Genomic DNA, 27,538 nt, shown 5'->3' with positions numbered 1-27,538 from the left:
AAAGGGACCAGATGCCATGATCTTAGTTTTCTGAATGCTGAGTTTTAAGCCAACTTTTTCACTCTCCTCTTTCACTTTCATCAAGAGGCTCTTTAGTTCTTCTTCGCTCTCTGCCATAAGGGTGGTGTCATCTGCATATGTGAGGTTATTGATGTTTCTCCCAGCAATCGTGATTCCAGCTTGTGCTTCACCCAGCCCAGTGTTTCTCATGATGTACTCTGCATACAAGTTAAATAAGCAGGGTGACAATATACAGCCTTGACTACTCCTTTCCCAACTTGGAATCAGTTTGTTGTTCCATGTGCAGTTCTAACTGTTGCTTCCTGACCTGCATACAGATTTCTCAAGAGGCAGGTCAAGTGATCTGATATTCCCATCTCTTTAAGAATTTTCCAGAGTTTTGCTGAATAAGGAAATATACTTCCTCAAAAGGTAAATGTTAAATCCATCTGAAACCTCCATAAAAAAACACCGTTAAATACTCTGTAATGCATACTGTATTAACCTTCAAAGTGTTAGGAGTCTAACAGCATCTCCAAACCCTGCCCAGGCTGTCCTCTGTGGCTCTGCCCACCTCCCCGCGCTGCTGCCAGAAGCAAGCAGCGAGGCCCTGAGTCACGGTGAGGGCTGCAGCGTCTACGAGCGCCAAGAGTGCACAAGTCTCCGAGCTGCCTCCACCGTCCTGTGAGCCCAGGAGGGCCCCTCTGAGAGCTGGGAAAGCCCAGACTTCGGGGAGTGCCAGGCACGGCCAGAGCGCAAGCCCAGGTCCCTTTCTTAATGCATATTTTCACCACCCCACCCGCTTCCAGTGCTTGACAGGTCCCTCTGCTGTGGTCTCATGTTTCCTAAGGCTTTTAAAACATATGGGGTATGGAGCAAGGTTTTTTAAAATTACAAAAGCAGCCGGTGAATACACTGGCCAACAGCTGAGACGGCCCATCAGCACACAGGGTGGAGACGTGAGCCGCTCCGCGCTCCCGTGCTGGCCCTCCAGGGCAAGTGGGCAAGGATGCTCGGCTGGGGGAGTATGGGGCGCCGGAGGTGATGGGGGAGCCCCTGCACGGGACAGCTGGCAGTGCGGTCAGGCAGAGGGCCCGGCGCGCGCCAGGCTCCTCCTGCCCAGGCTCTGCGTGTCTCCAGACACCTCACCATCCAGAATTCTTAAAGAGGTATTCACCTTGGTGAAAAAAAAAAAAAAAAATACACTGCATTACTCAAGTCCTCAAGAAGTTTGTATTGAAAAAAGAGCTGAAGCAGGAGCCTGGACAGACGTGGTGGTGCATTCCCAACTCAGACCCCTGTCCCTGCCCGCATGGAGCTTTCTGACTGGAGCATCGCACCCGGTGTGTTGATTTCACATCTGTCTCCCCTACAAAGACCCAGAAGATGCCTTTATTCTAGAGATATGTATCACACCATTATTACAAAACTAGACAGAACCCAAATTCCAACACATAAAGGCATATTAAATTCCTTCAGGGCCAAAGCAGGTCAGAAACAAACACAAATGTAAACAAAACTGGGCATAGTTGATAAAAGCCACGATACGTCCACTCAGTAATATATGATGCAATGTTTACAATGAATATTTACAAAGATGCCATCGTACTATAAAAATGCTTATAAAATGTAGTATGAAAAAGTTAAAAAACAAAATAAAACATGTGCACAACACTGTAAATCAACTATACTTCAATTTTTTAAAGTGTATATATTTATCTAGGTGAACACTGAAAATAAACATACTGGTAATGTTCACTTTTTCCCCATACAGTATTTTTTTGTAAGTAGTATATGTTTTTATAGTAGGAGAAAAAGACATATAATTATCATCATCATTTCTTAAAAACCACTGCATACCTGAGATGTGACAGCAGATTCTAAGCAGCCCTCACAGGAGGAGGGCTGAGTCGGCACCGGGCTACCGCCCTGAACTCGCACCAGGAGGCTGGTCGATGGACCGCATCCGCTCCCAGGAGAGGGGGACGGGGCACAAGCCAGGGGCGCCAGCCCTCCTCAAGTGCACGCAGGCCTGCCTCAGTGTCTGGAGAGGTCGTCCGTTTCACCCTCCAGAATGTGGGCTCCCGAAGGCCCAGCCGCATTCCTTTCTTGAGTCCCCGCCACCCGGCAACCCAACAAAGCCCAGCAGGGCTGCCGCCTCGGTGGTGGCCTGCGGACCCTGGTGTTCCAATGCAGGCCGTGCACCGGGCGGCGTCTCCGGGCGGCCTGCTGTCGCGCTCATGCTCACTCCGCCCCAGGGGCTCCGCCTGCCTTCTCAGCTCACGGCCCGCAACGCGCAGGACACACCGGTGTCCGGTGTCCGCTGACGCCGCTGCCAGAGCGCCTGGCGTGGCCTCCGGCCCCCTGGCTACGGACACGCCCCGCCGCAGCGCTGCTGAGCCTCCGGTTCCCTCCCGAGTGTGTTCGCTGCTCTGTCACCGGGGCCCCGTGGGAGGCTGCGCGTCCTTGTCGGCCCGCTCAGCGTCCTGAACAGGATCCAAGCGCAGCCCCACAAACCACGTGAATGCTGAAGTTGGGGGGCCCACCGGCAGGCAGACCCACAGGGCGCCTTTCCGTCAGCGCTCTCCCCCACGAGGACGCCCGCCTCCACCACCGGTCCGCGTCCCACGGCGGCCTGGGGCCCAGGCTGCGAGCGCTCCCTACCTGAGCTCCATGACGGGGGCGAACAGCATGCTGAGGAGCGCGGGGAGGCCCGGGATGTGCGGCATCAGCGTGGTCTCCCGCAGCAGCATGGTGGACCCTGCGGACAGGCCCGGCAGGCGGTCACCGCGGGCGCCGCGCCCTCCCTGTCCTCAGGCCGCCGCCCTGCACAGACGCCCGGCAGGGAGGGGCGCCCTGGTGCGGGTCCCCCAGCCCCCGGGGAACCCCGCCGCCTGAGGCCCTGGCTCTGATCCTGGTCTGTTGGTCACTCCTCCTCTCCTTTCTCCCCAGGCCAAGACCTGAGATTCGCCCTCCCGTCTGGCCGAGATGACGGAAAGCATGGACCGCCAAGGAGTCCATCCCCGCGGCCCTGCGCAGGGAGCGGAAGGCTGGGGCTCTCCGGCTCGCGGGCTCAGCGCACAGCCGGGGCGGGGCGGGGCGGGCGGCGCCCCTCGCTCACCAGTCGTGTTCACCGAGAGGGAGGCGGCGACCAGCAGCCGCTGGTGCACATCCTCCGGGCTGTCGCTGATGACGACCGAGTTGATGCTTTCCTTCTCGATCCAGACGCACCTGGAAACAGAGCTGTCAGGAGAGGCGGCCCCTCCACGAGGCAGCGCCTGACACCAGACCAGGAGGAGCCACTTCAGATACAGGCCGACCCGCAAATGCAGCGAGCGACCTGCCGCTGGGAGAGTCTCCTCGCGCTGCAGTCCCGGCCACGCCCAGACCCACGTGCTGCCCCGCCTGAACCTCCACGTGCAGCCAGACTGCCGCCCGCGCTGCCCACCTGCCTCGGCCGCCGCCTGCGTCCCAGCAGGCTGTCCCTGGACACCAGACTGGGGGAAGCCCGGCCTGGCCCACCTGCGCCCTGCTCACAGCGGCCCAGCAGGGCCCCTCCACGCCTGCTCCTCCCAAACCTTCAACTCTAATTGCAGGTCAGCCTGTCGAGTCCACACCGAAAGCTCTCCTGAACTTTCTGCTCCTCCTGCGGTGGACACAGTCCACGGTGACCCGCCTGGAGTGCAGAGGGAACGGCTTCCAGAGTCTCCTCTGTGTGGGCTCTGCACCCTCTCAAGTGCTCGCGGGGCGCCTGCAGACCCTGGGGCTCCTGCTGCGAACCAGGGGCTGAGCTCTGCATCCCTCACAGGCTCTCGGGGACACGCGTGCTGCTGGTTCTGGGAGGAGACTCTGGCAAGCCAGGGCTTTCCCCTGCAGCCCAAGCAATCGTTTAAGATGCACAAAATGACGCTTTGCACGCGTCTCCTGAAGAAATGCCTGCTGAGGCTCGGCGCCCGGTGCCTCCCAGCGGTCCTCGGCTCTCACTGCCCCTCCTCAGGGGAGCACTCACTGCCCCTCCTCAGGGGAGCACTCACTCCCCCTCCTCAAGGGAGCACTCACGCCAGGCCCGGCCTGCACACACACACCCCACTACCCACCCACCCCCAGCCCTCAGGACCCTCCCGGCAGCCTTTGCCCTGCCAGCACGACGCTCCTGGTCTTCACTCCTCTGCACACTCCAGGTCTCGGACTTCTGAAACCCGACAGCCTTCTGAGTGTGGTCAGGGCGCTCTGAGACGCCTCCATGGTGTTCCATGAGCCCATCAAGGCCCGCACCAACCCTCCGTGAAGTCAGAGGTTTGCTCTGTCCGGCCGCTGTGCCGGCTGGACCCACAGCGGGGGGAGGGGGACGCCGCCTGTGCCGCGGTCACTACTGCTTTAACCCCCCCCAGGACACGGCAGGCACGCCAGACCTGCTGGACGAATGACGACGACGCCAAGAACAGAAGTGACGAGGGCCCTGACGAAGCCCAGGTCTCAGCAGAATGGTTTTCACCTAAGAGAATGTGGGGCCCTCAGGTCTGGAGTAAGCGCACAGGCCGGAAGGACTTGGAAAAGGTAGCACGTTCCGAGAGGTTAGACATAGAAAAGCTTAGTTTCTGATAAGCCCTGTGAACAGAGGAGCAGAGAAAGACGCTTCGTGGCAATCTTAATCTTACCTGAATTTGGATATTCTGGTCAGACTGTGACACTTCAGTTCGTAAGGGTTAAAAGGCCCATGAAGTACTGCCTGTACACACAAGACATACAAAATGTTACTAATAAGTAAAATGTCACTTTACTTCCATTTTGAAAATCCAAAAGTCAGCTCACAGTTTCAAAGAAAGAAAAAAAAGCTATGTCTTAGTCATAAGGTCTTGAAGATTTAATGAGGAAAAACGCCTTAAAAGGGGTATTCTTCTGGGATGCACCTGCTTCCATCAATGGTTTGCTAACCTTCATATTATGCATATAAAATACACACACACACACACACACACATATATAAGATAGCCTTTGGTCAAGAAAAGGAAACACTGTCAAACACTTCTGTGAAAGGACTCTCTTCATTGCAGCGGCAGGTCTAAGACCACACAGTCAAAGGCCAGGACAATAAAAGCAGAGTCCCTGACTAGGGTGAGGGGACACGCCCCAGTCAACCCTCCATGGGACGAAGCTAAGCCCTGACGCTGGTTCTCCGAAGCCCACAGCCCTGCTCCCCTCCCTCTGACGAGCAAGCACTGGTCACTGCGACTGAAAACGCAGTCTGCCACTCAACTGCCTGGCTTTGTTGCAAAGCTCCCATCTATTCTGCCTCCTCGGAACTGTCTGAGAGGCTGCCTCCTGGGCTTGAGTCCTCAGAAAGTCCGCCAAATATAACAAACATAATCCTCAGCTTTTAGGCTGTGTAATTTTTTTCACATGGTGTCGCCTTTGGAAAGGTTGGCTTTAAAAAGAACCACTCAAAAAAAAAAAAAAAAAGAACTAGTCAAACACCCATCTCTACAAAAAAATCTAGGTTTTTCTCATATTAGTACAGGCTCCACAGTGAGAGAAGTAACAACACTAAACACCAAGAACAGAAAACCACCGTGACCTCCAGCTACAACACAGCTTTCAGCTGTAGAGTATTCAAAGCTCTTAATTGTGCTTTAGAACAACTTCTATAAATTACCTTGCAGTTCGGGTTACCCAGCTTATTGGAAGAAAAGCTCTCTAACAAAATCCGGATCAGGTACTTTTCGTCTTCTTTCCCAGGAGATACCATGGACATGTCTGTCAGGTTTTCTACTGATTTGGAAAAGAGACCCTTGAGAACTTCGTGGCTTTGCTAAACAAAATAAGAAAAATTCATTTTGCTGAAAGGAAAACCAGTATTAAGAAATTTTATTCCAAACTAATCAAAGCATTTCATAGGCATGACCTTATCATTAGGTGACCTTTAGATCATTAAGATGTCAAAAGATAATTTATCGATTCAAACAAAAGAAGACAGAACTCACTAAAGGCTCAGTTCATTAGCCTTTACTACCTTTCAGTCAAAATGAAAGTTGCTCAGTTGTGTCTGACACTTTGCGACCCTGGACATATACAGTCCATGGAGTTCTCCAGGCCAGAACACTGGAGTGGGTAGCTTTTCCCTTCTCCAGGAGATCTTCCCAACCCAGGGAGTGAACCCAGGTCTCCCACATTGCAGGCGGATTCTTTACCAGCTGAGCCACAAGGGAAGCTTTCAGCCATCAGAGAATTGAAGAGTGACACAGGGTTTTTGTACACAAAATGTCAGCTTCACCCTGGGGCTATGACCAGGACGCCTGGTGCATTTTCTCAAGTGGAAACACAAACCCAGCCGGCTCTATAGTGACGCTTTCCTGCTGGTTTGCCCCTGCCTAACCCAGTACCTCATTCCTAGCAGATGAGGTAGAAGGAACCACCTTCAACACGCGCTTCAAAGTGACATCTCAAACTTCCAGATCAAGAAAGGCAGCTTCAGAAATGGTTTTGAAATAAACAGTTGAAAGACATTTTGAAATGTTTCAAACACTTGAAACAAATATTTTATAAAGGAATTATAAAATTCATTTGGGACATAAATCTTGGAATCCATTTTTTAAAAACTCCCCAAAAAGAGAACATTTTCACATCTAACTTTCGTTCCAAGAAGAAAAAAAAAAAAAAAGACAGCTTCATAACCGGAAACCAACAAGAACAGTACCTGGCCACCAAATCACCTGGCCATCACGATTTGGTCTCAAAGAAAGCAGAAGACATTTAGGAAGGAACCACAGATCTCGACACGCCGATCGCTGTCCGGTTCTGCACCCCTTGAGGTCCTGAGAGCGGGCAAGGGCCCCCGTGCCTCACTCCCCACCCCGCCCACGGGTGCGCGCACGCGCGCACACACGCGCGCACACACACACACACACACACACACACGTGCTCCAGCCACAGGCAGCACGCACCTTGGACTCGTAGGGCTCCTCGGCCGGCTCGGCGTAGCCCTGCCCAATGAGGATGCCCCGGACGCTGACCGTGTCCTGCAGCCCCGAGGGGAGGTAGGCGTCCACGTGCAGGACACTGTGCACCACGGAAAAGACCTTCACCAGCAGGGTGCGGCCGCCGACCAGGACGGAGAAGCGCCGGCCGGCCGCGCCGCTCCAGCGCTCGCCGCACACCAGACACTGGGCCGACGGGCGCATCTTGCAGATCTTGAACTCCAGGGCCTGCGGGACAGAGGGCAGGCCGGACGCTCAGCCCAGGTGCCACTCAAAGTAGCCCTGGGCAGGGTCTGCACCAGGGCCGCCACAGATCCTACCAGAAGCATGTCAGGGTGACCGAGGACGGCACAGGTAAAGTCACGTGGTTTCCCTAGTCGATGACAAAAACGCTTAGAATGACTTTTACAAAGCACAGGTGGGAAAGCGTTAGAAACGTCACTAAGTTTGAAACCCTCCATGTACTTTAGCTTGCTCCAGAAGCACTATTAGCAAAAACATCTACAGCAATATATTTTGGGGAAAAAGCAGAAACCAGACTTGGGGAGTACAAGAAAATGAGTGTCTTCCTGCTCTGGGTCTTGGCCCATCTGCAAGCTGAGGGGCGAGCCCTGACCTCCAAGACCCCTCCGGCTTCACACGCTCAGGACACAGGCATGTCCCCCTCACCTGGAAGGGGAGCTCAAGAAACTGGCAGGGGATCTCCATGAGGACGCCCAGCGCCACGCGCGCTCTGTTCCCGTAGTCCACGAAGAACACCTGTAGGAGGCGGGGGGTGCGTCAGCACGGCCCGGCCAGTAACCCGGACTCGGCCACCCCAGCCCGCCCCGCTCCTCGGGACTCCCAGGGATGGGACGAATCCTCAGGTCACTGAGGCAAGGGACGTTCCGACTGGACCACTTCTCTAATTGTAACCATTTTATATTTACCTTCCACTTGAAAAGACAGAAGGCTTTCTGTCAACTGCTGTGAGTCTGCCTCATTTCCCGTTGCGAGATTTATTACAGAAAAACATACCTCGGCAGAATCTCCGGAAACATAGAGGATCTGTGCTCTGAAGTAGCTTTCCTTATCATTGTCGGCAAAGGGAGCCAGGCAGACCAGGTCTGGGTGGGGGTGGACAGGCAGGGGCACCAGCGTGAGGCGGTTTATCTCGGCGGTCAGCCTCTTCAGAAACTCCCAGTTCTTCTCATCGGTCCTGTACCCCCAGAAGTGTCCCACCTCAACCACCTAGAGGGGAGGAGGAGAGGAACCCTGGAGAGGATCTCTGTCTAGAGGAACAGGCATGCCCACTGCAGGCCTGACGTGCCCCCCCCCCCCCCCCCACTGCAGGTCACAAGCTACATTCCCTGGTCCCCAGGTTCTCCAGGGTTTGAGTCACTGCTTATGATAAAAGGGGGGTTCCGGTCAAGTGAGGTGAGGGACTCAATGCAGGCTCTGGGGCCACATGAGATCAGGGCTGTTCCACCCTGGCCAGCCCCCAGGGTCCACCAAGCCCACAGCGCCCCACGGGCTCTCTGGGCAAACACGCGGCCCCCGGAGCAGCATGGGGTGGAGTGCGGACAACCTCGCCTGCTGCCGCCACCACATGGCCCTGGTCGCGCCCCTGCAGCCCTCCAGTCGGCAGGAGGCCAGGCTGCTAAGGGGAGTCTCCCAGGGAAGGGGACCACGCGTTTGCCAGGAAGCCCGGGGCAATTTGACTGAAATTTTATTTTGAAGAAGCAAAAACTACACTCCAACAAATAATGCTGCCGATGCTAGCTTTGCTGATACAAACTGAATTACACAGGCAAACAGCACTGAGCCAGTAACATTTTACGTACCTTATTGTACCTTATTGCTAAAACTGGTGTTTTTCAGCATTTCAAATGTAGTAACATTTTAAAAACTAAACTTTGATTCTAGGATGAATATTTGTGTTTCATTTTGTGTTACAGCCACGTTTCAATTCAATGAGTGAGAGTAATTCAAGCTCACCCAGACTGACTCCAGGTGACCTTTAACGATGCCCTTTAAATGATGCTAGTGTGATCCGTGAGGGTCCTTCACAGAAAGGTTTTTCCGTAGTTGAGATACAGGACCACACGGTCCATGGCTGGTCGAATTTGAGGATGAGAGGAGCCACGGACACAGAGGGCCGACCATAAGTTACCCGAGGACTCAAGGGTCCAGTGTGGGTGACCGAGCCACACAGGCTGCATGCGCGTGCATCTCCACGCCCACTGTCCCGTGTGTTCAACGAGGCAATTCTAGACAAAGAGGACGGAAGAGCTCTGACGCCTGGGTCACACTGCTCTCACCTCTGTGACTTCGATCGTTAGCAGGAGGTCTGTGATGGTCCGCGATTTGTCCAGCGTGTTAAAGGAGACTTGCATAGGATCAACTGTCTGCTTCTGGAAGTCCACGTTCACCCTGTTAAGACACCACTTATCTTAAAAGGCAACAGAGGTGTTACAAAGAACACATGTATGTTTACATACATGAAGTTACTGCTTGAACTAGTCCACAGATACTACAAGAAAAGGTTTTAATAAAATACAGACAGTGATGACGAATCGCATCTCGCCTCACACGAGAGACTCTGCGGTGTCCTGGGCTGCCCTGGGGCAGGCCGTGCGCCCCGCAGTCACACACCACCCTCTACAGACACGTCCTAACGCTCGGGACTGTCGTGGAATTTCTGCCTTCAAGGATATAAAGTCTAATCTGGAAACTGCAAGGTCTCCTGACTTGCGGTTTCAGAGGCGAGTGACCCTTGACCTTTAGAAAACCACGAATCCACGCCTGTGTCATGTCACTAGAAAACACACATGTGGTTTAAACCCAAAGTTACCATCACCGCTTAAAGCAGTAACAGAGCAAATGCTAAAATGCAAGGAGATAGAACTAAAGTTTGATAAAAGGTTTCCTTTTTTTCCTAGTCATTTTATTCTTAAATGAAGAGGAAGGATGATGAGAGATCCTAACCCGCCTCTTCCCAGTCCGCAGACCCGTGTGTTAAGTACGCATGGCCCAGGCAGTCAGGCAGCAGGACGGGTGCGTTCACATGGCCCCAGACTGGGCACGTCCAGCTGCCGCCCTGATGGAGCCAGGCCATCCCACACCAGCCATACTCGGGGCCACACTTCCCTTCCTCCCCACCCCTCGACTTCCGGTCGGACACCTCGGGGGCTTACACAATGACCAAGAGAAAAGACACAGGACTGCAGCTCTGTGGGCGCAGCCCCGAAAGCGGCCCTCTGTCAGGGACGCCGAGGGCACTCAGGACGTTCCAAGAGGCGCAGAGCCGCCGCCTGCACGGCCGCGCCCTGGGCCAGGCAGACCCTCCGCCCTGCCCAGCAGGAGGGGCAGCCCGAGCCGGTGTCAGCTCCGCTAAGACCCTCTTGTGCTTGAGAAAAGGAGCGACGGGAAGGAGGAAGAAAGGGGGCTGACACCAGGCTCGGGCCCCTCGGCCTAAACTGAAGATGACACAGTGATCCTGCCCACTCCCCCGGACAGCCCTGACAGGCGCCCAGCTGTCGCACAGACGCAAACGCTGAGGCTCAGAGAGGCCCAGGGCCGCGTGCCGGCACACAGCAGCGCCCAGGCGGAGCTCGCAGTGTGCCCTTCAGCACGCTGAGACAGCTGCTCAAACGCAGCGCTGAGGACACGCAGTCGGGGAGCGCCGTGCCCACGGGCCTCCCGAGCCTACCGCGTGTTCCGGAGCTTGGAGACGGCCCCTCCTGGCACCTTCGCCTCAATCTCCTCCGCGGAGTGAACACTGAGGTCCAGGGACACTTTGCGCTGAGACATCTTGATGGCCATGTACACGGCGGGGAGCGTCTTAAACCTCTCTGTTGGATTGCGTGAAAACTCCACAAAGGCCCTGCTCCACAAATACAGATAAAAAATAAGCTTACGAGGCGTCTGAAACAGAAGTGTATGTTAATTTCTCTCAAACAAAAGTGTATATTAAGTGTATGTTAATTTCTCTCAAGGTTTAGATAGAGATTTTCAGCTACACATCTCCTCAAAACTACCAGTAACTAACTTCTCAACACAGGGTTAATCAAGAAGATGTATTCAAGAGGAAACTACTCACTTAAAAGCAATAAAAATTACAATGACATAGCATTAAATCAAAACCAAGTATCGTCCTCACATATCATGCAGTATAATGTGAAATAAAGACCAACTTCAAGAGGAATGTTCAGCTAAGAAATCTTAATTGTCATCATTAGAACAAAGTGATAGGTCTGGGCTTCTTCTTTTTTATTGTAGAATAAAATGGAGAGAGAGAACCACACAGCTGAGCGGCTCAGTGACCTTTCTGGTCCCCCACAAACATCCGGTTTATCACGTGATGCTGAGACACGCCCCCCTGCCCCCATCCAGTGTCCTGCTAGCCCACCCCGCCCTCTGCGGGTAAGAATCAAATATGCAGCATGGGTGCCTGCCAGGCACTCCCTGGAATAAAGGGGAAAACCCTCTCTCCACATTTGTTGGCGAATCAATGTCAAACCGCCCAGGTCAAGCATCACACTCAGAAACAGACTTGTAACCCTCCAAGTGCTGTCCCGGAGAGCGCGAGCCTGGGGAAGCCGGGGCCCTGAGTTGGTAAGAGCGGCCCGCTCCCTCGTCCCGTCCACCCCCAGCCTCTCTGCAGCCCCTCCCCATGGCACTGTCCCGCCTCAGCTCCCTTTCCACCCCCTCCACTGACCCCCACCTGCCCTGGGCTCCCTTTATGCACATCCATTCCACTCCCACCAGCTGTCTCTAGAAGGCACCCAGGTCTCTCCTTACACATCATTTCTTTCAAAGACTCTAGACCACGATTCCATGATTCTCCTCTTCCCTGAGTGTTCCCAACTCAAGAGGTGGAGCAGGCTGAGCCCGCGACACCCCCACCTCCCTCCCAGCCTCCTCCCGCTCCCTCCCCTCGGTGGCTCCTTGCTCCTTGTCCCCCAGGTTCTAAATGACTGAAGCAGACAGTCTCCTGGGGGCATCTCTGGTGGCCGGCCCACCTGTGAAATCTCAGCCACACACAGCCCAGTGCAGCGCTGGGCCCCCTGAGCGCCAGCCCGCACCCCTCACACTGCTGAACACCCTGGGCATCAGACCCGGGACCACACAGCTTGGCTCCTTTAGGAGGAACTCGGCTGAGAGGACACACTGCTCCTGACAACGACATGAACCACAGCTACACTACGCTTCGAGAGCTGTCCACAGCGGCCCTCTGATGACCCATCCTCCCACACGCCCAGTTTCAAGAATCAGCCCCTGTAAAGAGGGAAATCTCACGGCTCTTTCATAATTGCAGTGGGTTACAAAAGTAGAGCACTTACTTTGCCCCGTCAAACACAATGGACTTGACTTGGCCACACTGTCTGAAGAGAGACTGCAGCTGCTGGTGGTAGAGAAATCCATACGGAGGGATATGCTTCAGCTGCAAAACACGGCAGGCATTAGCAGGGGCGGACCCAGAGCCCCCGAGAGTCACCGCGTTCATAGAGCAGAGCGCGCCGTCTCTAACCAGAGAGGCGGGTCCCACAGCAGGGCGCTGCAGGACGAACGACTTCTATGGGTAAGTAAGAACTAAGCTTTAATAATACACGCTAAACAAAGGCTAACTCTTCCGCATTGTTCAGTCGCTCAGTCGTGTCCGATTCTTTGCAACCCCATGGACTGCAGCACTCCAGGCTTTCCTGTCCTTCACACCATCTCCTGGAGTTTGCTCAAACTCATGTCCATCAAGTTGGTGATGCCATCCAACCGTCTCATCCTCTGTCGTCCCCTTCTCCTCCTGCCCTCAATCTTTCCCAGCATCAGGGTCTTTTCAAATGAGTCAGCTCTTTGCATCAGGTGGCCAAAGTATTGGAGTTTCAGCTTCGGCATCAGTCCTTCTAATGAATATTCAGGACTGATTTCCTTTAGGATTGACTGGTTGGACCTCCTTGCAGTCCAAGGGACTCCCAAGAGTCTTCTCCAACCACAGTTCAAAAGCATCAATACTTTGACACTCAGCCTTCTTTATGTTCCAACTCTCACATCCCCATACATGACTACTGGAAAAACCACAGCCTTGACTAGACAGACCTTTGTTGGTAGAGTAATGCCTCTGGCTTTTTAATATGCTGGCTAAGTTGGTCATAACTTTTCTTCCAAGGATCAAACGTCTTTTAATTTCATGGCTGCAGTTACCAACTGCAGTGATTTTGGAGCCCAAGAAAAGGAAGTCTCTCAAAAAAAAAAAAAAAAGAAAAGGAAGTCTCTCACTGCTTTCATTGTTTCCCCATCTATTTGCCATGAAGTGATGGGACCAGATGCCATGATCTTGGTTTTTTAAATGTTGGGTTTTAAGCCAGTTTTTTCACTCTCCTCTTTCATCTTCATCAAGAGGCTCTTCAGTTCTTCTTCGCTCTCTGTCGTAAGGGTGGTGTCATCTGCATATCTGAGGTTATTGATATCCCTCCTGACAATCTTGATTCCAGCTTGTGCTTCTTCCAGCCCAGCATTTCTCATGATGTACTCTGCACAGAAGTTAAATAAGCAGGGTGACAATACACAGCCTTGATGGACTCCTTTCCCAATTTGGAACCAGTCTGTTCTTCCATGTCTGATTGTAACTGTTGCTTCTTGACCTTCATACAGACTTCTCAGGAGGCAGGTCAGGTGGTCTGATATTTCCATCCCATCAGTTTGTTTTGACACACACAGTCAAAAGCTTTAGCGTAGTCAATGAAGTGGATGTTTTTCTGGAACTCTCTGGCTTTTTCTCTGATCCAACAGATGTTGGCAATTTGATCTCTGGTTCCTCTGCTCTTTGTAAATCCAGCTTGTATATCTGAAAGTTCTCGGTTCACGGACTGTTGAAACCTAGCTTGGAGAATTTTGAGCATAATCTTGCTAGCATGTGAAATGAGTGCAACTGTGCAGTAATCTGAACATTCTTTGGCATTGTCCTTCTTTGGGATTGGAATGAAAACTGATTCTTTCTCATTAAAATAGTCCGAAAGTCCAATATATAGAAGTTAAGACTTCATTCTATCTTAAAATAACAGAGCAGCCCATGTATCTTTGTCAAACATGGTATGTCTATGCAGGCAGTGGTGGGAATGCAGACGCCCCTGAGAGGCGGGAATGGGTCCTCCTCGTGCAGGCAGCACCCAACCAGGAGGCGCTGGGCAACCCCTCCCTGCCTCTCCCCGCTCCGCCCCCTCCCCACACCCACCCTGCCCTCCCCGCAGGGCCATCTGGGCTCTGAGCTCCGGCTCTGGTGTGAAACCTGGAGCCCGTGCCCCGCGCCCAGCACAGCTCCACAAGAGGCGGCAGGCAGTAAACAGCAAGGGCCGTGGACTCGGGTCTGAGTTCAGTCCTGCCTCGTTCAGTCTCTTTAGACAAGTCACAGAGCCACCCTCGGACCCCCCCAGCCACATCATGAATTAAGGGTGATGATAAATCTCTCACTCGAAGGGCAAAATGCAAAGGAAAATGAGCAAAAAGCACCTAGAGCAAAGGCGCTCTCGGAGGACAAGCAATTCGTCCCCACGAGCACAAACTGGGCTGTTACAAAGCACGCGGGAGGGAACTCTGGCCGCAGAGTGCGGCGGACAGGCCGCACGGCGGCTGAAGGAGGTGAGCACAGTCCAACATCCAGAGACGCGCCGCGGGGTCCTCCCCCAGTGCACAGGGGAGGGGAGGCCGCCGCCCAGAGAGCACGGCCATCAGGACGGGCAGAGGCCCAGCCAGGCTTCCCCAACCGCGAGGCAGAGCGGGCCAAAGCGCGGAGCTCCCCCGAGACACCTCCCCCCGCCCGTGTGAACTCCGCTTCTTCAGTACCAGGGTGATGGGCGCAGCAGGGGGAGGAGAAGCTGCAGTGCTGGCAGGCTCACTACCTGCTCGGAGCCTTGCCAGGTCTCTGCACCCCCTTTATTAGATGCAGCTGATGACGCAGCAAGAGTCCACGAAAGCCCAACTCCCAAATGCTTTATTTCAGCTGCCGACCTTGAAGTCACCCTGGGCTCAGGTTTGATTAAACACAGGGTCCACCAACATTGATCCAGTGGTGAGTGCTGTGACTGACCATCAGATTCGCCCAAAGCTCACATTATTTAAACACTGATTTTCAGGCCACATTTGCTAGTTCAGATTCTGTGGCACGGGCCTCAAGTCTGAATTTCAAAATAAACACACACTCTAGATGATTCTGTTATGTGTGAATGGGGATCAGAGTTTAAATCGCAGTACAAAGCTGCCAACCAAATAACCCTTTACTCTTTGCGTAAAATGAAGTGAGCTATTAACTGCGTGCTCTTAAACTTATGGAGAAGTATCTTAAAGCCTTCAAAACAAGACGAAGCAGGCAAGGTTGGCCTTGAATACTTCACTCCACAAGGCTTTCTCTCTTAAGGCCAGGTCTATGAGACAGGAACCAGTGGAGGCATGTGAAAAGGTGAGACAAGCCATGAAATTCACTTTAGGGGGGAAAAAATCCACTAAGCATTTATACAGACACAGAGGGGGAATAAAATGTTCTGTATCAGCCACATTGGACTGACGCCTGTCTGAAGACCAGGCGCCCAGTCTCCCCCAGGGAAGGCCGCCCCCCCCCCCCCCCCCCACCTACCACGACGGTTGTCTTCGGGTCTTTTCCCGCCAGCTCCCTCATGGCTATCTCTTCGTCAGGCTGCCCGAAAGTAAAGTAATTCGGATAAAAAGCACCTGCCAACACAGCCTGGAAGACAGACGTGTTTTCATGAAGTGACAGCAAGACTTTATCACATTGTCTCATTAATACACTAATCTCATCCCAGAATGACATCCATAATATAAAAGATGAGTTCATATTTTTTTAAAAAACCTGGGCCTTTAATCAATCAAGCAGAAAGTCACGATTCTGGTTACCTCCCCGTAACAGAAACACATTCTACAAGATCATTCCTCCAAGGAGCCTGACTATTTCTCAGAATGAGGTTTAGGGACTTCCCCGGCAGTCCAGTAATTAAGATTCCACTCTCCCAATCCAGGGCACACAGGTTCGATCCCTGGTTGGGGAACTAAGATCCCACCAGCCACATAGTGCAGCTAGAAAAAAGAACGAGGTTTAGAAAACAGTGGTGAGTTGAACGAGGACATGAATGACTGCACACACAGGGCCCTGGAGGCTGGCCAGCATTTTCTACCTTGTCCTCGACATACTTCCTTCCATGGGTCAGGCCTTCTCCAAAATGTTCAGGTAAAGTTATAATTGGGGCACACAGATTCAGAGCACCAGGCCTGCCTTCAATGTTCACTTCCAAAAAGCACTCTGCAAAGAGCCACTTCTTTAGTTAAAAACATGCCATTTGAAACAAACACCCAAGGAAGACTCTTCCAACCTTAAAGTAACTTGACATCCGTTTCCCAGCAGCCCCCAGGTTACAGGATCCCAACTCTGTATGTGTCAGCCAACACACGGGTGCAGGACAAGACCGTCTCCTCCCCTGAGCCCTGAGTTAGAAACACTGGTTGCCTTTCCAAGATACACTTCCCTCTACACAAGCCTAGAAGGCTCCAACCAACAAGGGAATCTGATCATGGCCTCCAAAGTTAAAATAACTTTTCAATGCAAGGTAAAAGCAACATAATATTAACAGTAATTTTACTTTCTTAAAAGCCAAAATAAAAGGATCTCTCTGGAAGCAGTAAAGACAGCAGTCTTCAGAAACACTCCTCCAGAGATCAGAACTGGGTCTGGATCATCAACTCAGTGACACAGAAAACCTAAACGCAAGAGCAGAGTGTTTCCTGTTCTCCAACACAGCGTGAACACTGCGCATCTAGGCTCTCCTGTGAGATACAACTCGTATCAGAAGAGGGGAGCAAGCACTTTCACACCCGTGAGACCAAAGGAGCAGAAGGAACCAGGAAAAGGCATGCGGGTGCTCCCACGTACCTGCAGGATGAATCTCTGCTTGTGGGTGTACTCCTGGTCCATGACAGGCCGCCGGGAGTCAACATACATGTTGAACTGTGAGATCCTCGTCTTCAGCTCTTCATATAACTCAGCCACCTAAGAAAAACACATTGGGAGATGGTGTCTCCAGGTGACCATGCTCTTCAGGATATTGGGAACACTAGAAAAGGAGTACACACCGGGAAACATTAGTGCACCTACGGGTGAAACACTGTAGCTGCTGAGAACCAGTGCTCAAGACTGATTAACCAGGGGTGGAAGGGACACACAACAGTGTCACAAACGACAGGATGGAGCTCTAAGTGCGTCGCAATCCCAGCTCACACACACACGGGAGACCACTGCAGATGCACACGCCGCCACCTACCACGTCAGGGGAGCAGGACACCCTGACCACAGCCCTTGCTTTAAGTCCTTGAAACACTTCCAAAACCTCCTGCCATAAACATGTACTGCTTTGTGATTAAAAACAATGGCTACACAGTCACCCTGAACAAAAAAACCCCTTTAGTTTCAACAGAATCGTTTCACATAAAATGATTTCACCACACTTCAAATGTATACACACAAGAATACACAAATCCAAACACCTATGAACGTATCATAAATTAACTTAGCACAAAATTATCTCAGTAAGTGACAAGAAGGAAAAAAACTATACAAGCCACAGTTGTAAACGTAGCTGGAAAATACGAAAAAGAATGGTAAGGATGGAAACTCTTAGAAGTCCTGACCTATGAGAGAGGAGGAGAGCATGGGGACACAGCAGGAAGGGCCCAGCCTGGCCCCTTTCACACTCACTACTGAGATCACCCAGAAGGCTGCAGGTGATCTCAGCCTGTCCAATTAAAAACCGATTTAAAATTATGCAACTCACTTTTTCTGCCCAAAATGCAATAAAAATCAAAATATTAACAATAAAACAAGATACCTAAAGATATTTCTTTCTGCCTAGAAACTCTAACACTCTTCTAGAAGACCCTGAATCAAGCAGGAAGCCAACAGAGAAATAAGCCTCAGATGCGGATAGCAGTGAGCTCCCTATAGCTGGGAGGGAACGTGCATCCCCACATGGATGTCAAAGACCAATGGACTCAAACCACTCACAAGAAAAGTCACAGCTTTTTTTTTTTTTTGAAAACTCACAGCTTTAACCACTGTTAATTACAAAGACTGAAAGTGCATCCCACTCCAATATTCTTGCCTGGGACATCCCATGGGCAGAGGAGGCTGGCAGGCTACAGTCCATGGGGTCTCAAAAGAGTCAGGCAAGACTTAGAAAGACTGAAAGTGATAATAAGTTAAATTCTCATCTCAGTAACACTAAAAAAGTAAACCAGAGAAAAACTAAATTAATGGAAAAAAGCCAAAGTCAATCCATTGAAATCTTTCACCTTTCCTCTCCCCCAAAATACCTGCACAGTAAAACTGTCAAATCAAACCAGGAGTAAGTTCTCTGATAATACAATAAAGCAGACACAGCATCTCGCAAACTGGTGCAGTAAAGGACCGAAGTCAGCAGGCCCAGCTGGCCACGCCCTAGACGTTCCGAAGGAAGGTCTGGCCCTGGGCAGCTCACTTCCGGGTCCCTGGCATATCCTGCCTCGTTCGAGCATCTTTGTTCAGCTGAGGCCTTGATTGCAACAAGCAGTTCATGGAGCAACGTGACATCGTGGGGGCGGCGGGCAAGGGGCCTGGGCCACATGGTATCAGTGTGACCTTCGGAGGTGCTGAAAACTAAGGCAAGTAAGGTCAACTAGAGGAGCACCCCCTGACCATGCAACCAACCCCCAACACAAGCTTGCACACCAAGGCTCCGCGAGCCCCCCTGGTCCGCAGAGGCTCCTGCCGGCTGTCAGCACCCGTGCTGCCCAGGAGGACCTGCCGCAAGAGGTCAACTGCGGGCGGGGACGGTCTCTCCCGGCTCCTCCCCACCCGCCTTGTGCCTTTGCTGATCTTCACCTGTGTCCTTCAGCTGTAACAAACTGTAACTGTGATTGCAGCACACAGATTCTACTAAGGCTGCACACAGGATGCACTTCCCGGAAGGCTCACTGCTGCCCAAGGGGGTCGGGAAGAGCCCCACACGGCTGAGCAACCAAGTGGAGCGCAGCACCCTGGGCGCTGCGGGCACTTGACAACGGCGCCTTTACCTGCGTTCACAGAATACACACTTACCTCTCTGATTCTCTTGATCTGAATGTAATTTAACCGTCCCCACTCAAGTTCATCCTTTAAATACACAAAAGCACAACGTTCAATGTTAGTGTAACAAACGAGGACTGACACACCCACTGTAACACACGTATCTCACCAGGAGGAGGACAACCCAACAGGAAGCACAGGCTGACTCCGTTCAGACGCTCAGTCGTGTCTGACTCTGTGACCCCATGGATGGCAGCAGGCCAGGCTTCCCTGTCCATCACCAACTCCTGGAGCTTGCTCAAACTCATGTCCATTGAGTCAGTGACGCCATCCAGCCATCTCATCCTCTGTCGTTCCCCTCTCCTCCTGCCTTCAATCTTCCCCAGCGTCAGGGTCTTTTCCAATGAGTCAGCTCTTCACATCAGGTGGCCAAAGTATTGGAGTTTCATCTTCAGCATCAGTCCTTCCAATGAATATTCAGGACTGATTTCCTTCAGGACTGACTGGTTGGATCTCCATGCTGCCCAAGGGACTCTCAAGAGTCTTCTCCAACACCACAGTTCAAAAACATCAATGCTTTAGTGCTCAGCTTTCTCTGTGGTCCAACTCTAACATCCATACACGACTACTGGAAAAATCACACCTTTGATGATACACACCTTTCTTGGTAATGTCTCTGCTTTTTAATATGCTATCTAGATTGGTCATAGCTTTTCTTCCAAGGAGCAAGCAACTTTTAATTTCATGGCTGTAGTCACCATCTGCAGTGATTTTGGAGCCCAAGAAGATAAAGTCTGTCACTGTTTCCTTTCTTTCCCCATCTATTCACCATGAAGTGATGGGACTGGATGCCATGATCTTCTTTTTTTGAATGTTGAGCTTTAAGCCAGCTTTTTCACTCTCCTCTTTCATCTTCATCAAGAGGTTCTTTAGTTCTTCTTTGCTTTCTGCTACAAGGGTGGTGTTATCTGCATATCTGAGGTTATTGATATTTCTCCCGGCAATCTTGATTCTAGCTTGTACTTCATCCAGCCTGGCATTTTGCATGATGCACTCTGCATGTAAGTTAAATAAGCAGAGTGACAATATACAGCCTTGACGTACTCCCTTCCCAATTTGGAACCAGTCTGTTCTTCCATGTCCGGTTCTAACTGTTGCTTCTTGACCCGCATACAAATTTCTCAAGAGGCAAGTAAGGTGGTCTGGTATTCTCATCTCTTTAAGAATTTTCCAGTTTGTTGTGATCCACAGTCAAAGGCATTAGTGTAGTCAATGAAACAGATGTCTTTCTGAAATTCTCTTGCTCTTTCTATGATCCAATGGACATTGGCAATTTGATCTCTGGTTCCTCTGTCTTGTCTAAATACAGCTTGTACATCTGGAAGTTCTCAGTTCATGTACTGTCAAAACCCAGCTTGGAGAATTTTGAGCATTACTTGCTAGCGTGTGAGATGAGTGCAATTGTGCAGTAGTTTGAGCATTCCTTAGCATTACCTTTCTTTGGGATTGGAGTGAAAACTGACCTTTTCCTGTCCTGTGGCCACTGCTGAGTTTTCCAAATCTGCTGGCATATTGAGTGCTACACTTTCACAGCATCATCTTTTAGGATTTGAAACAGCTCAGCTGGAATTCCATCACCTCTACTAGCTTTGTTCATAGAGATACTTCCTAAGGCCCACTTGACTTTGCATTACAGGATGTCTGACTCTAGGTGAGTGATCACAGCACTGCAGTTATCTGGGTCATTAAGATCTTTCTTGTACAGTTCTTCTGTGTATTCTTGCCACTTCTTCTTAATTGCTTCTGCTTCTGTCAGGTCCTTACTGTTTCTGTCCTTTATTGAGCCCATCTTTGCATGAAACGTTCCCTTGCTATCTCTGATTTTCTTGAAGAGATCTCTAGTCTTTCCCATTCTAATGTTTTCCTCTTATTTCTTTGCATTGATCACTTAACAAAGCTTTCTTATCTCTCCTTGCTATTCTTTGGAACTCTGCATTCAGATGGATTTATCCTTCATTTTGTCCTTTGCCTTTCGCTTCTCCTCTTCTCTCAGATATTTCTAAGACATCCTCAGACAACCATTTTGCCTTTTTGCATTTAATTCTTCTTGGGCTGACTGTCTACACAGTGGCTTTCATGAGTAACTCAGGCAGTTGCTCTAAGAATGCATCTGAGCACGGCAAATTTACACACACAGACCTACCAGCAACCCTTTCAAACACACCCAGTTTAGAAGAACCTGACCACGCCCACCCCCAAAAAACAAAGGCTAATAAGTTGGTTTTTTCCAAGCCCACTCTGGGACACAGGGCTGCAGCAGCAGATGGAAAGCCTCGAGCCCCACTGCTCCGAGCAGCAGCCCAGGCCCGGCCCTCAGGCCTGTGGTCCCAGCAGCTGCCGGGGCTCCTGACAAGGAAGGGTCACCGCTCTCGGAAGCGGGCAGCAGGCAGCGCGGCTGCACGCAGGCCCTGCCGCCTCCAGGAGCTGGCCGTTCCGCTCAGGCCGGGCACTGCCAGTTCGCACATGGCGATGAGGCTGAGCGAGGGGGGCCCGGGCAGCTTCCGGGGTGCCGGCGGTCTCAGCAGAGAAACTCAGGGAACAGCCACTGACCTTTGGGTGCCGCAGCTCCCCTCTCTGCCTGCAGGTCTGCCATGCCTGCAAAGAAACCATCGGGCTCAAAATTCTTCCCCGACCACAGACAATTTACAGATTTATTGTTTCTTTTTTAAAATTATCAAAGGATGATAACACATTTTCAGGAGACTTGGAAAATACAGAGCAAAGTTAACATACAGTTCTACTATATACTAAAATTATTCTTTTAAGTGGGTGAATTAGTATTTTTAGTTGGGAGGTTTTTTCCGATCAACTTCATAGACTTAGACTCCCATCCCGACATACTTCTCCCAACAGTTTCTTTCATATCAGGGGTCAGTAACACTGAAGACACTCCTGACAGAGACAGGCGCGTCGCATGCCAGGGTACTGACATCTGGGGGAGCTGCTTTGGGAGCTGGCACACGGAGAACTTACTCTGAAGGCTTCAACAAGCGCAATACAGTCACTCCTACTGCTGCCGGCGAAATTCACTTTGTTCCTATAAACAGACAGCAAAGGGTGTCATTTGATCCCATTAAAACACAGTGACTTAAAAGTATGAATGTTAAATACCTATATCCATCAAGATGCTGCCTAAAAGGCATCGCAAAAAAATTCTTCAAGGAAAGAGATGCCGCTATCAAGAGAATAAACAAGGACAATGTGAGATTCTCAGAAGGGCCTTGCTTACACCCTCCGTCACCGCCTGGCCACCGCACACTCACCGATGATAAGACACTCATCTAGACACCCAAACACGTGTCCGAGCACTATGAGCTTGCCGAGCTGCTGACTGACAGGAAGCTGGGCGAGAACTCTTCCTAGGAAGGTCAGCTCACCGTCGTGGGGGTTTTCATCTTCTCTCTGGCCGCTGACCGCAAGCGCTCCCACCTTCATCAAATGAAGCAGGGCGGTCAGCAAGCGCGGCTTTGTCCACGCCCTTCTTCCCTCAGGCAGGGAGTTTGAGGCAGTGTCCAAATGTGGGTGACCAAGGTTCTAAACGGCCTCTGAGTCAGCTTACTAAAGACTGAGACTAAAGGTCTTTTTGAAACTGAGAACGCCATTTCATCTTTTCCATGTAACTCACAGGTTAACGAACGTGGCAGGCCCAACATCAAACATCCAACTGCTGCATCATTCACAGCCAGATGGAGCAGACCCCGCGTGGAAAAAGATGTCCTCAACTGGACAGAGTGTATTTTACGGACCCCCAAGCAAGGACGGGCGGTATGAGAGGCACCCCAAGGCCGAGGGCCAGAGGCAGACGTGCACAGCCGGCAGACGGGGGCACCTGGCCCGGCTGCCCGCGGCAGGGGCAGAGCCAGAGCTCACGGCAAGAGCAGGGCCTCCAGCTCCAGGAAGGAGAGGGCTGGCAGGGGCTGAGGAGCAGGGCTTGGGGGCGGCGGGGAGAGGGATCCTGCAGCCAGAGCTGGGAAACAGGGCCGCACCGCGCCCAGTGGCCCTTCCGGGGCTTCTCAGCCTTGCCGGCAAACAGCAAGCCTGGTGGGAGGTGCGTGACGGGTGGTGAGAGAGCAGGAGCTTCTAACAAAGCTGGTCTGAACTGCTATATGAAGCTGGAATCAACTATCAGTCATGAATGCCTAGCCAAGGAAACACTCTTCACAACCAGCAAAACACCTGGAGGATATCCACACTGTGAAATGTATAAAATTCACCCAAAAAACCTTAGCGTTTCCCAGCACAAACAAGTATGAGAGGGTCCTACCTCCTTGAGCAGAAGGATGGTGCGTTCAATGTCGCTCAGACTAGGTGGAGAAAGGGCCGTGGCCAGCAGAGCCCTGGGCTCACCCATGTCAAGTAACTTCACCTTCAATATTGTGCTTCCTAACGGACAACGCTGAAAAGAACAGAACTTGAATTAGAAACAGTAAAAATCAGTAAATCAACTCACCTACTCACATGACTAGTACTTTAAAGGAAGCAGCGCAAGAGAGGCGGTAAAGAGAATTAAGAAAGGAAAACAGAAAGAGACAGAGGGCTGGGCGGTGGAGGAGAGAGAAACCGGAGCCGAAGAGCCGCGGGAGAGGAGGAGAGGGGCGCAGAGCTCCAAGGAGGGGAGGACAGGAGCAGCGAGCGGCACCGGCGACGGTGCAAGACCGAGGGGCGCACACGGGCGGCAGCTGGGGACAGCGCTCCTCGGGCCAGGACCCTGGCACGGCGTGAGCCCCCTCAGGGCCTGGGGCCCAGGCGATGAAGCCAGTACTGGCATTAAAGACGACCCTGGTCACAGGTGACGATTCCAGGGTCAAAATTATGACACTCAAAATACACTCCTTAGACTGTTGGGTAAAACTGCCCATAAAAACCAACCAGGAAGATGACCAAAGTTGGTTACCAGCATCTCGGGGATGACGTGGCTGGGGATGGAGTTGTCCCAGAAATCTTTGTGCACGAGTCTGTAACAGTATCCTTTAGACACCCGTCCAGCGCGGCCTTCAAAGGGGAAACATTTGAATGCTGGTATTAGTTACTTTAGCATAAGCATAGAGATGTTTCAGAATAACCATTAAATACTAAAAAAAAAACTGTTATCCTCTACCAAACCAGGTCAGTAAAAACTTCGCAATAGGTCAGTGTCAGGAGCAACCTTATACACAGAAATTAAACGCTCACTTGTACTCAGTACAGTATCAAATGCACGTTTCCAAAGACTACCACCTTGGCCGCAGAATGCAGCAGCAATCGGAACATTATAAACACCACACTCTCCTGCGAACGCATAGTTCACACTGATAATCAAGCTGGCGAGAGAAGCCACGCTTCCCTCGGCGGATAGGTTGGTTGTGCCCTGTCCCCACACCCGTGCACAGGCGTCTGCCCTCACCACGACGACGTCACATGACTCGCGTGTGCAGAGCTCAGAAGCAGGCCTGGCCCGCGGAGACCAGCGATAAGCAGCTCTTCTCTTGAGATGGTATCGCTCATGCAGAGAAAACTGCTTTATCCAAAAACAGGATAAAATCTGAGAGCGCGGGAGGCAGGGAGGGGGCTCCTTCACGAATACTCGCTTTTAAAAAGTGGGGCAGCCCAGGGAGGTGCCTGTGCAGCCTGGACCCCTGCCCTTTCTGCCCCCCCAGGAGTCCTCCTCCTTCGCCACCAGGAGACTGAGTGGAGTGTCCAGGCATCTGCCTCCACCCCCACCCCCATCCCCACCCCACCCCCGTATCTTCAGATGACAGGACTGCACATGGAAAATCCCAAGGTAATGACAAAACCAAACACGCAACTCCTAGAACCAACAAGTGAAATCAGCAAGTCACAGGATTCGATAGTAGCACAGAAAATAAATCACGTCTATACACTAGAAACGAACATGTGAAAACCAGAGTGAACAATGCCCTCATAATCATTGCAATCACTTCAATTAAACTGAATACTCAGATACAGATCTAGCAAAATGGCTTCCTTGGTGGCTCAGATGGTAAAGAATCTACCTGCAATGCAAGAGACCCATATTCGACCCCTGGATCAGGAAGATCCCCTGGAGAAGGAAATGGCAACCCACTCCAGTATTCTTGCCTGGAGAATCCCATGGACAGAGAAGACTGGTGGGCTACGGTTCATGAGATCAAAGAGCTGGACACAACTGAGTGACTAATACTTTCCAGCAAAACACTTGCAGCATCTGCATGCTGAAAATAACACCATGCTGGCTGAAGAAATCAAAGACAACCTAAATAAAGGGAGACACACAACATTCAGGGACAGGCAGACTCAGATCTCCACAAACTGATGCTCAGGTTTCACACAAGTCCTAGCAGTACCATGGGCAGCTTCTGTGTGTGTGTGTGTGTGTGTGTGTACACGGCATTATTCTAAAGGCTACACAGAAAGGCTAAGTGTAACAGAACAGCTAAAACCACCTTGAGAATGAAGAATGAAGGGGAGAAGTCCATATGCTTCATGTTAAGTCTCACTATGCGGTGATCAAGACAGTGTGTTACTGGTGGAGCGAAAAACAGGCAACAGAAGATGATGAAGAACCAGAAACAGCCCCAGACAAGCACACCCCAGTGCTGCTCACAAAGGCCCGCACACCCCTCAATAGGAGGTCGACAATGGTGCGGGGACACTTTGCATCAACAGACAAACTGCACATCATCTACAAAAACTGACTAAATGGGTCACAGACACAAAGGCAAAAACCTACCTGTGAAACCTCTAGAAGAAAACAAGCAGAAAAATCTATGCAATCTAGGCTAGAATTGTTCTTACGTCACATCTTAAGCATGATCCATAAAAAGAAAAACTGATATCAATAAACCAAACCACACCAAAATGTAACTTTTTCTCTATGAAATACCCTGTTAAGAGGAGTAAAAGACAAAATACACACTGGGGGACATACAATAAGTCCTCTACACACAACCCTTTAGCTTGCAAACTTTCAAAGACGAGAACATGAGTGCCAGCTTTCGCAACCTGTCACCGTGAAAGGCGACCACACGCTCATGGTGGACGTGCCAAGGCTCTCAGCTGTCAGGGGAGAGGAGGGTCGGGCACGTAGACAGAGGGTCTGATAGTGTGAGATGCTGTTGTTTTACATGTAAAACTGAATCCAATAAAGGTAATCTCTGAGTAACTAAACATTCAAAAGCAAAACATTTAGGAGTACCCCCACTGTGTCACCAAGTCCTGGGGCTGGGCTGGACACAAGCACCTTACCTTTCCTCTGCTCACAGCTGGTCTTAGAGGCCCAGCTCAGTCGCAGACTCTGGTAATTCGTGTCTTCATCACAAACCAGAGTTCTGGTCAAACAAAAGTCTATAACTGTCATAAAAAAGGGAATGTAAGTGCCAGGCTAGCAAGAAATAACGGTAGCAATCAGAGCGCAGAGCAATAAGCTGATTTATGGACACACAGCCTTTAGAACTGCTGCACACAGCAGCCTCCGGAGAAGACTGGCCATTCCCGGCTGCCCGGGACGGGAAGCGGTGGTCACACTCTCCCTCTACAGACTGGGCGTCCGGACAGAAAGAGGACTGCCTATCAGAGCCCCCGCGGCACAGGGAGCTGGTGCGGACTGCCACACCCGCCTCCCGGACTCACGGCCGTGCAGAAGCACAGCTGAAGCGGGGACAGTCAGGTCTCAGCCATGCGTGTGTGTGTGCACAGTCAGGTCTCAGCTGTGTGTATGTGCGTGTGAATGTGTGTGCGCAGTCAGGTCTCAGCCCTGTGTGTGTGTGCATGCGTGTGTGTGTGTGCACAGTCAGGTCTCAGCCCTGTGTGCGTGTGTGTGTGCAGTCAGGTCTCAGCCCTGTGTGTGTGTGCGTGCGTGTGTGTGTGTGTGTGCAGTCAGGTCTCAGCCCTGTGTGTGTGTGCATGCATGTGTGTGCAGTCAGGTCTAGCCCTGTGTGTGTGTGTGTGTGTGTGTGTGTGTGCAGTCAGGTCTCAGCCCTGTGTGTGTGTGCATGTGTGTGTGCGCGCACAGTCAGGTCTCAGCCCTGTGTGTGTATGCGTGCGTGTGTGTGTGCGCGCAGTCAGGTCTCAGCTGTGTGTATGTGCGTGCGTGTGTGTGTGCGCGCAGTCAGGTCTCAGCCCTGTGTGTGTGTGCATGCGTGTGTGTGCATGCGTGTGTGTGTGCGCGCAGTCAGGTCTCAGCCCTGTGTGTGTGTGTGCGTGTGTGTGCGCGCGCAGTCAGGTCTCAGCCCTGTGTGTGTGTGCATGCGTGTGTGTGTGCGCAGTCAGGTCTCAGCTGTGTGTATGTGTGTGTGTGTGCGTGTGTGCGCAGTCAGGTCTCAGCCCTGTGTGTATGTGCATGCAGTCAGGTATCAGCTGTGTGTATGTGTGTGCATGCGTGTGTGTGCATGCGCAGTCAGGTCTCAGCCCTGTGTGTGTGTGCATGCGTGTGTGTGCATGCATGTGT

General features: G+C 51.6%; 1 protein-coding gene across 1 annotated transcript in view; it reads right to left on the bottom strand.

Moving 5' to 3' along the window:
* TDRD9 (tudor domain containing 9) overlaps window positions 1–27,538 on the bottom strand; it is a 101,962-nt gene that overhangs the window by 25,427 nt on the left and 48,997 nt on the right. Inside the window, exons 13-32 of the mRNA XM_061159737.1 lie at window positions 26,338–26,442; window positions 24,008–24,105; window positions 23,378–23,509; window positions 22,377–22,542; window positions 22,225–22,288; window positions 22,087–22,150; window positions 21,664–21,708; window positions 19,087–19,140; window positions 16,888–17,004; window positions 15,580–15,687; window positions 12,299–12,399; window positions 10,666–10,839; window positions 9,275–9,386; window positions 7,992–8,204; window positions 7,644–7,733; window positions 6,942–7,202; window positions 5,654–5,809; window positions 4,659–4,729; window positions 3,122–3,231; window positions 2,665–2,761 (exon numbers count right to left, since the gene is read on the bottom strand). Of these exons, the coding sequence (XP_061015720.1) occupies window positions 2,665–2,761; window positions 3,122–3,231; window positions 4,659–4,729; window positions 5,654–5,809; window positions 6,942–7,202; window positions 7,644–7,733; window positions 7,992–8,204; window positions 9,275–9,386; window positions 10,666–10,839; window positions 12,299–12,399; window positions 15,580–15,687; window positions 16,888–17,004; window positions 19,087–19,140; window positions 21,664–21,708; window positions 22,087–22,150; window positions 22,225–22,288; window positions 22,377–22,542; window positions 23,378–23,509; window positions 24,008–24,105; window positions 26,338–26,442 (2,338 nt within the window). The remainder of the gene's footprint in view (window positions 1–2,664; window positions 2,762–3,121; window positions 3,232–4,658; window positions 4,730–5,653; window positions 5,810–6,941; window positions 7,203–7,643; window positions 7,734–7,991; window positions 8,205–9,274; window positions 9,387–10,665; window positions 10,840–12,298; window positions 12,400–15,579; window positions 15,688–16,887; window positions 17,005–19,086; window positions 19,141–21,663; window positions 21,709–22,086; window positions 22,151–22,224; window positions 22,289–22,376; window positions 22,543–23,377; window positions 23,510–24,007; window positions 24,106–26,337; window positions 26,443–27,538) is intronic.

Source organism: Dama dama, chromosome 13 (assembly GCF_033118175.1).
Source record: "Dama dama isolate Ldn47 chromosome 13, ASM3311817v1, whole genome shotgun sequence".
NCBI classification, from domain to species: domain Eukaryota; kingdom Metazoa; phylum Chordata; class Mammalia; order Artiodactyla; family Cervidae; genus Dama; species Dama dama.
This window is presented reverse-complemented; position numbering and strand designations above follow the sequence as displayed.